At 49.9% G+C, this 8846-nt stretch overlaps 1 protein-coding gene across 1 annotated transcript; it reads left to right on the top strand.

Moving 5' to 3' along the window:
• Nucleotides 1-1528: 1528 nt before the first annotated feature.
• Nucleotides 1529-2847, top strand: LOC147677783 (lamina-associated polypeptide 2, isoforms alpha/zeta-like). The gene has a single exon (XM_086946500.1). The coding sequence runs from the start codon at nt 1529-1531 to the stop codon at nt 2672-2674; it is 1146 nt and encodes a 381-aa protein (XP_086802626.1). The 3' UTR covers nt 2675-2847.
• The last annotated feature ends 5999 nt before the right edge of the window (nt 2848-8846 follow it).

Here is an 8846-nt window from a genome sequence, read left to right as displayed (position 1 = left end):
CCTGTCATTATCTCTTGTCTTGATGGGGCCATGAGAAACACATGGCCCCATAAAGATAAGAAAATGCTTTGCGACAGATGCAAACCAGGCCACCGAGTCAGCTCAGAGGCGAAAGGGCATCCACAGAAATCCCTCATTTTCAATGGCAGGCCACCATTTACCATAAACGGTGATACCGGCCAATGGAAATGAGGAGCAGGGCTTAATGCCCTTTACTGAAAGTCCTCTCCAGCAAAATCTCTCGCGGAGGCGGAGTAGGGCTCTGCCCTGCAACGCAGGCGAGACCTAAAAAACGAAGCCCCTTCTGGCTAGTTCTGAGACAGCACAACAGAGCACCTAGCATGTTTATTGCGCTGCATGGGTTCTGCATAGTGCCGCTTATAAGCCCAAAGAGCTCTACTACAATCAATGCACAACGTCCTGTTGCTGAAAAGCTAGGAGCACAGCATTACCTCCTCGTCAGCCCTCCCCGTCCCAGTCCTAACTACATGAGCATAGCTCCTCCCACCAGAAACTCCCAAGCAACTTGAAACCCATCCCTTCCCTCCAGGCCACACCCATACCCTGAGGCATATAACCCTGTGACCTGCCAATCAACAACCTGTTTGTTTTTTCTGCGGAATCACTTCCGAGCAGTCTTCGTCGAGGGGGGCACTGGAATTGGCCTCCTATCTGGTAAGTGTGGAACGGGATGCTAAGCGCCCGTTTTTAACCCCTATTGTGCCTGTTTTTCTTTTAACTTGTAGGCATTTGCTTTGAGTCCCCCCGTGGGGTTGGGGGTCCGGACTGCCTGCTGTGGGGTGGTGACTCCCTGCTGCAGCCTCCCCTCTTCCGGGTTCGTTCCCTGCTCTAGCCGGTACACCCGGGGAGGGAGGGGGGGTGTGTGGCTGGCTTTTTCAGCGCGCCGAGGGCGTGCAGGATTGGCTTCTCTGTCTGTAACTCTCGGGGCTCGTTTCTTCGAGCCCGTGTTTTTCCCCTTTTTCTTTATGCTTCCTGCAATCCTTGGTGGAGTCTGGGGTTGCGGGGAGGGGGGGGGGGGACTGCCTTTGTTTGGTCCGTGGGGGCCCGTTATTTAGGTTCAGTCCGACTTTGATGATTGTTTCCTGGGTTAGTGTTCTCTTCCCCGCGTTTCTGTTGTTGGAGCTCCCTCTACTGGTGGTCCAATTTTGCTTTTTTGCCATTTTTTACTGGAGGGATTTGCATGGGGCTTGATTTCGTGTCTTGGCCTCTTGCTGCTCTGCTGTGGAGTTCTGCTGGGGAGTTGGGGAGTTCTTACCTCTGGGTTCACTGGTTCCTGGGACGGGGTCTTCTGGGTTTCTTTGTATCCTTACAGTTGGGCCCTGTTCAGTCTTTTCCTTTTGTAGTTTGGTAGCCTTCTCTGATAGGGCGGTTTGAAGGCCGGCCTTCGGTCCTGTGTAGGGATTGGCTCCAGGTCTAGGTGGCTTTCCCTGGTTGGCCCTTGGGGATTTTTGCTTGGATTGGTCTGGGTATATCTTGGGGTCTGGATTTCTGTTCTCCTGTTTACAACATGGAGGGTAGAGGTGCAGACGTGCGTGAACTCGGCTGTGAGGATGGGGAGGTGGTCGCTGGTTCTTCCACTGCTCCTTCCATGGCAAATATTCAAAAAATGATTGAGGCTGCTGTGGCGGCGGCCTTTGTGGCTCATGATCCCAAGGGGCCTAAGAGACAGAAATTGGATGCCTCGGCTGAGGTAGATCCGGACGTTGACTCTGATGAGGAAGTGAAGGGTCGTTTTGTCCAAGGGGCTGACCTTCGCTGTGTTATGCAGCATGTTCGAGACAATCTGGGATTCCCTGATCCTGTGGAGGGTGGAGAGTCTGAAGACTTCTTCGCCAATTACCTGAAGAAAGATCCGGAAAGCCTCCCCATTCATACGTCTGTGAGGAAGGTGCTGGAGGGGGAGTGGAAGGATGTTGACAGGCATGCCTTTCCCCGGTTTCTGGCTAAGAGGTATCCCTTGCAGGGCTTCGCGGAGGAGTTTCCGGCTGTGGTGAAAGTGGATTCTCTGCTGGCTGGTATGGCGTCTCAGAGCCTGGTGGTGTCTGAAGATGCGGTGCCTTCTGATCCTGGGGACAAGCGTGTCGAGGGGGCCTTGAAGCGGTCCTTTGCAGCCTCCAATCTGGCTGTTCGGTCTGCTGCTTACACCAGCTATCTTGTTCAGTCGCTTCTTAAGGACTGTCAGGGTATTTCTGCGCAGCTCATGCAGGAAGAGGATCCCTCTGAGTCTTTGTCCATGTTGGAACAGCAGTTGCGTTTCATGGCTGACTTGTCCTTCGACTCCCTTAGTGCTGCGGCGGCGGCTGCTGGGGCCTCGGTTGCTGCTAGAAGGCAGTTGTGGCTTAAGTCTTGGAAGGCGGAAGCTGCTCAGAAGGCGGCCGTGATGAAGATTCCCTTCACAGGCTCTAAGCTGTTTGGGGAGCCGTTGGAAGCTTTGATTAAAAAGACAGCTGAGGACAAAAAATTGTTGGCTCAGGTCCGCTCTTCTCAGAAAGGGAAGTTTGCGGGTTATAAGCGGGCTTTTGGGCAGGCGTTTCAATCTAAGATGGCTGCTCAGCCCTTTCGTGGTAGGGGACGTGGCCGGGGTGTCCCTTCCTTCCACAAGTCCCGGGGTCAACAAGGTGCTTCCTCTTCTGCAGGTCCCTCCAAGTCGTGACTATGTGATGGATTCCTTGGAGGTGCCGGTTGGGGGTCGCCTCACCTCTTTTTTACCTGTCTGGGAGGAGTTCGTTCGGGATCTGTGGGTTCTACAGGTGGTACGGCTGGGCTACAGAATAGAATTTGGGACTCCTCCGGTGGATGTGTTCAAAGCTACCCCTGTTCCCAGGTCTCTGGCAAGATGTCGTGCTCTATTGGACGGAGTTCGGGACTTGGTGTCAAAGGGTGCTGTGGTGAGGGTGCCTGTGAGACAACAGGGTCGGGGGGTTTACTCAATCCTGTTTTTGATCCAAAAGCCAAATGGGGACTTCCGTCCGGTCCTGGATCTGAAGGCGGTGAACTTGTGTATCCCTCATCGGTCCTTCAAAATGGTGACTCTGCAGTTGATTCTTCCCTTCCTGTCGGTGGGAGATTTCCTGGCTTCTCTCGATCTGCGGGACGCCTATTTTCATGTGCCAGTGCACGCAGATTCACAGAGGTTCCTGCGTTTCTGTGTAGGGGTGGATCACCACCAGTTCCAGGTATTGCCCTTTGGCCTGTCTGCCTCTCCGAGGGTGTTTACTAAAGTGTTGGCGCCCTTGGTGGGTTTGTTGCATGCTAAGGGTATACAGGTTTTCCCTTACTTGGACGATTGGCTGATTTCTTCCTCTTCTTTCCTTCAGGCTCAGTCACATTCCCGGGAGGTTTGCAGTCTCCTTCAACGGTTCGGGTGGATTCTGAACTTGGAAAAATCCCATCTTCACCCCACTCAGGAACTGTTGTTCATTGGGGGGGTGTTCAACACCAGGTTGGGGAAGGTCTTCCTGTCGGAACCCCGCAGACTGACTCTTGTGCACGAACTGAAGAAGGTGTTGGGGGCTCGTTCTTCCACGGCTCGCCAGTGGTTGCGTGTTCAGGGGCTGATGTCAGCAACTGTGATGATTGTTCCTTGGGCCCGCTTACACTTATACCCCCTTGTGAATCATCTTCTGGAGCATTGGGATCCGGCCTCTCTGAATTACGAGCTGTTGGTTCCGGGGAGTGTGTCCATCGCCCGGGAGTTGTCCTGGTGGCTGGTGGATCGGAACCTCTTACAGGGCTCGCCCTTTGTGTCCCAAGTGAGGTTGGTCCTGACGACCGACGCCAGCGAACTGGGTTGGGGTGCGGTCTTGGGTCAGGAGTCTGTGCAGGGTCTTTGGTCTGTGCCGGAGGCGGAGATGTCCTCAAATTGGCGGGAATTGAAGGCGGTTCAGTTGGCGTTGTCTCATTTTCTGCCTTGGGTCCTCCAGAGGGATGTGATGGTGCGGTTGGACAACACGGTGGTGGTGTGTTATATCAACCGCCAGGGGAGCGCGAGGGTGGCTTCCCTCAATTTGTTGGCTCAGAGGATAGGCCTGTGGGCGGAGTCTCACTTGTTGTCTCTGAGGGCTTTACATTTGCCTGGGATTTTGAACTCGGAGGCGGATCGCCTGAGCAGGGTGTTTCCCTCCCTGTCGGACATGTGCCTGTCTCAGGAAGTCTTTCATTGCCTGATGGCCCGGTTCGGGGTCCCGGTGGTGGACCTGTTTGCGGCTCCGGGGAACGCCTTGAGGGAGACGTTTTGTTCTCTGGTTCGCTCTGCCGAGGTTTGGAGGGTGGATGCCCTGTCCTTCCGGTGGGAGGGGGGCCTGATGTATGCCTTTCCCCCTATTGCCCTGCTGCCGCGTGTTCTGCTGAAGGTCATATTGGATCGGGCTTCGGTGATCCTGGTGGCTCCGGATTGGTCCAGGTGGCCTTGGTTCCCTCTGTTGTTGAAGTTGGCAGTAGGGCCTTGCTGGAGGTTGCCGGTGGTCCCTTGTCCCTTGTCATTTCCCCCTCTGTCTCTGGAGTGTCTGGTCCGCCTGAGACTGGCGGGTTGGCTGTTGAGAGGATGAACCTTGTGGCGTTGGGGTGTTCTCCTTCTGTGGCGGAATTTATTCAGAGGTCCAGGCGCCCTTCGACTCTCAAATCCTATGCCCGGCATTGGGTTTCTTTTCAGTCTTGGTGTACGGCGCGTGGGTGGTCTGCATTGGAGGCGGATCCTGTACTGGTCTTGGACTTTTTGAAGGACGGCTTTGACTTGGGTCTGGCTGTGTCATCCCTGAGGGCTCAGTGGGCTGCTGTTCGGGCCTTTCGGGGTTCGGTCTGTGACCCGGTGGTTCCCCTGGTGTCCCGTTTGTTGCGGAGTTGCTTCCTTCAGAAGCCTGTCATTCGGTCCTTTGCTCCTAGTTGGGATCTGCCTCTGGTTTTGGGGGCTTTGCAGGGGGCTCCCTTTGAGCCTCTACTGGAGGTGTCTTTGAGGTTTCTGACGATCAAGGTGCTGTTCCTGGTGGCTATTACGTCGGCTAGGCGGATTGGGGAGTTGGGCTCCTTGCTTCGTTCGGCCCCTTTTTTACGTTTCTTTCCTGATCGGGTGGTACTGCGGCCTGATCCTTCCTTTGTTCCCAAGGTCCCTTCCTCTTTTCACTGCTCTGCGGATCTGGTTTTGCCTGTTTTATGTCCTGATCCTCTTTCAGAGGTTGAGGTGCGGCTGCACTGTTTGGATGTTCGGAGGGCTCTTGAGATCTATTTGTTGCGTACTGGGCCGTTTCGTAAGGTGGAATCCCTTTTTGTGACCTTTGGCCTGGCTGGTCAGGGTCTTAAGCCTTCTGGGGCTACCCTCAGTCGTTGGCTACGATGGGCTGTGGGTGCTGCGTATGAGGCCTGTGGTGTGTTGGCTCCAGGGTCTGTTCAGGGAAGGTCGACTCGGGGGGTGGCGGCTTCCTGGGCTTGTTTTCAGGGGGCTTCCATGGCTGAAATCTGCAGGGCTGCTACCTGGAGTTCTCCGCACACCTTTATGTCCCATTATCGTTTGGTGGTTGGGGGGACTGATTCTGCTGGGTTTGGGGACGCTGTGTTGCGTTCTACTCCGGTGGTGTGACTTTCTGTGCTTTAATAAAGTCTGTTTTTTGCTACTGAGTGAAGCCGATTATTGCTTTGGTATCTGCTCATGTAGTTAGGACTGGGACGGGGAGGGCTGACGAGGAGGTAATGACCGGTTACTCACCGGTAATATTCATTACTCCGAGTCGTAGCCCTCCCCGTCCCAGTCCAGGTTCCCATCCCTCCCTCCCTGTTTCGGCTTCTTGTGCTTGTTGGGTACAGGTTGTTGATTGGCAGGTCACAGGGTTATATGCCTCAGGGTATGGGTGTGGCCTGGAGGGAAGGGATGGGTTTCAAGTTGCTTGGGAGTTTCTGGTGGGAGGAGCTATGCTCATGTAGTTAGGACTGGGACGGGGAGGGCTACGACTCGGAGTAATGAATATTACCGGTGAGTAACCGGTCATTATACATAACATGGGCCTAATAGCAGCAATGAACATCCTCTGTCAGGGATTTCCCAGTCATGGTGCCCAGCTCTCCTATTCGAATGTTTTGAAGCTAAAACATTTCTGCCATGATTAGTTTCCCCCTACATGACAGCAACATTAAAATAACGCACCGGCCGTTTATCGTGCCTCACCCAAATCATGAAAATAGGAGTAAAATCAGAGCGAGGTATTTATCAGCCATGACTTATTTATGAAGCTTCGTTTTCGTGTGGAGTTAAACATAGCTGTTCTGCACAGCCGTGTCAGGCACTGCCTTAGAAAGTGCGTCACATGACAACGGTCAGAGGAGATTATTTCGTTTTATTCTTTTATGGTGTCTACTGAGAATGTAACACTCTTCTGAGCTGCTGGAGCAGTACCATCACCAGAACAGCGAATTCACATGGGGAATAGATTTATGCAACAAACGGGAGGCCTGGGACAAACGTTACAACAGGTTTCCTGAAGCAGATGCACCACAGAACAGCTTAAAGGCTGAGCCTCAGGCGGTTTTGCAGCAGGCAAGGAAAGCGCATCTGAGCCCAGTTTGGATTCGGAGGAGAGGGTTGGTTGGGAAAGCACACTTAAAAGGCAGCACGCATCTTAATGACAAATACTGAAGAGAATTTAAACGAGTCCTTACAGCAAACGTGTCTTTCAAATGAGCTGTAGACTTCCATTTTGGGGATTCAGCGGAAAAAGAACCATTAATAGTGATCGTCACAAAAACAGAGCAATGCAAATTGGCTCAGGGAATCTTTGCAACGATTTCCTCCCGTGCCATTTTTCTCAGAAGCTGAAAATGAAAAAATGTCTGCCCTTCTTTCTGTTGCTCTCCACGTTCATAGAACGCCCTGGGGTGTTCAGGCACACAACTGGGAGAGACGCTAAAAGTAGTCCTAAACAAGCATTGGCAAAGCCAATAGGGCTTGTGGTTGGCTGCCAACCATTTGGCTTTGTCAAATGTATTTTTCATTGTCATTATTTGTATACAACTTTATTGTTGGGGAGATGCTGGGCTTTGATAATACTAAAAAATATTGGTTAAAAGCAAAAATATTCTTTGGTCTCAAAATGCACACATTGCCATATTAGTCCCTGTAGGGCACTAAATTGTGTGTGGATGTGTTGTTCCTTGAGAAAGAGCAGTATGCCATCACTCGCCGTAAAGTTAGCGAATGACTGAAGTGGGCTGAGCCATTGCCCCATGCTCTGTACTGTAGAGGATGGAAGAAAAATGTGAATGCCACAATAACAGACTAATGGATGAAGCGGGTGGCTGCAAGTCCCTAAGAGTAAATATATCATACATGTATAACTTTATTAAAATGAAAAGGTCTTCACTAACTTCAGACCTATAAAGTTATCCATTTCACTGCGCAGATTCAGTGAGCATGACCGCCACAAGAGAATCTGGAGTGTTTTACCCTCCTAGATGTATTTTTTAAATGTGGCAAACAATTCTTTATCTTTCCGTCACACTTACTCTTCACACTATTTATATGGGGGTATTATGGCGTTGCTTAACATATCCTGTAAGAAATTGAATTAATATTTGAGGTGGGTGACTACCCACCTCAAGGAATAATCACAAACCTTGTCAGGGTGAACCCTTAAAGTCACTAAATTTACCCGAGCTCAACCCCCTGCTAGCTATTGCAGAGAGTACACAGGCTTAATTTAAGGCACTGTTTAAAGTATTTATGCAGTACCAAAACAGTGATAAAGTTGAAATGTTAAATAATAGAAATCCCACACTGCATTTAAAATATTGAGTATAATCTAATAAACAAAACAACACCAAAATGACAGAAATCCAATAAGGAAGGGGAATTCTGATATGAATTTTTAAAGTTGTAAGTAGAAATTGCATCAAGAGAAATAAAGTGCAAATGGCTGTTAATGGTCAGCGTAGACTGTGACCTAGGTGCAAATTGACACTCACTGCTATGGAGCATGGGTTGGATGCATCAACCAGGTTCGTCCTAATCAAAGATTTTACTTTCTGACTTTAGTATTTCAAATCCAAATCCACTACAGAAGTGCATGCCTAAAGTCCCCTGGACCTCAGGGGAGGTACTTAAGGCTAGATGCACTAACATTAGGAATAGCAATTTCCAAATTGCGATTACATCTGAATTGCAATTAGGAAATCGCTCTTCCTAATGTGTGAAACTTAAAAAAAAAATAGTTTTCTTAGCAGTTTGAAATCGCCCTACCTCATCAATATTAATGAGGTTGGTCGCCCTTTGCAACCCACTAGGAATCGCCGCCATCACAGGGATGATGGCCTGCTTGGGCAGAAGCTACTCCAATGTTAAATATCACCTTTAGAATCAAATGCCTTGGCAGTTGAGCAACCAATCCAACTACATTACTTTCAGAAAATCACTTAAGACTTGGCTGTTTACCTTTCCACTTTAAATCATCTTCGGTAGTCTTTCTTCTTTCAGATGGCAGCGCCGAGACGACCATGGGCATTTATCGTGCTTTATAAAACTCAATTGAATTAAATCAACATCAAATATTGGGTCAGCAGACCACCATGTCGGTGAGTGCTTTTTAATAAAGCAATCTTTTTTTAATGCCACTCATTTGCCTTAAAGAAAAATGGGATTTGTTTCCGAAAATTAAAATGAATCGTTTATGTTAAATATTTTAAGATTAGGCAGTGCTCCGTGGGCCACTGCCCACTCTTGAAAAATATTTTGTTCAACATTCTTGAAGGGGAACTATTCCCCTATAAACCCACAACCCTCTCCAAATAAATACAATTAACATAATTATCAAATAATAAAAATTATTTACCAATTAATACAAATT

This window comes from Lissotriton vulgaris, chromosome 12 (genome assembly GCF_964263255.1).
Source record: "Lissotriton vulgaris chromosome 12, aLisVul1.2, whole genome shotgun sequence".
Taxonomy (NCBI): domain Eukaryota; kingdom Metazoa; phylum Chordata; class Amphibia; order Caudata; family Salamandridae; genus Lissotriton; species Lissotriton vulgaris.
This window is presented reverse-complemented; position numbering and strand designations above follow the sequence as displayed.

Bases quoted from the DNA above. Each gene is read 5' to 3' on its own strand.
- LOC147677783 (XM_086946500.1), top strand. From the start codon at position 1,529: ATGGAGGGTAGAGGTGCAGACGTGCGTGAACTCGGCTGTGAGGATGGG.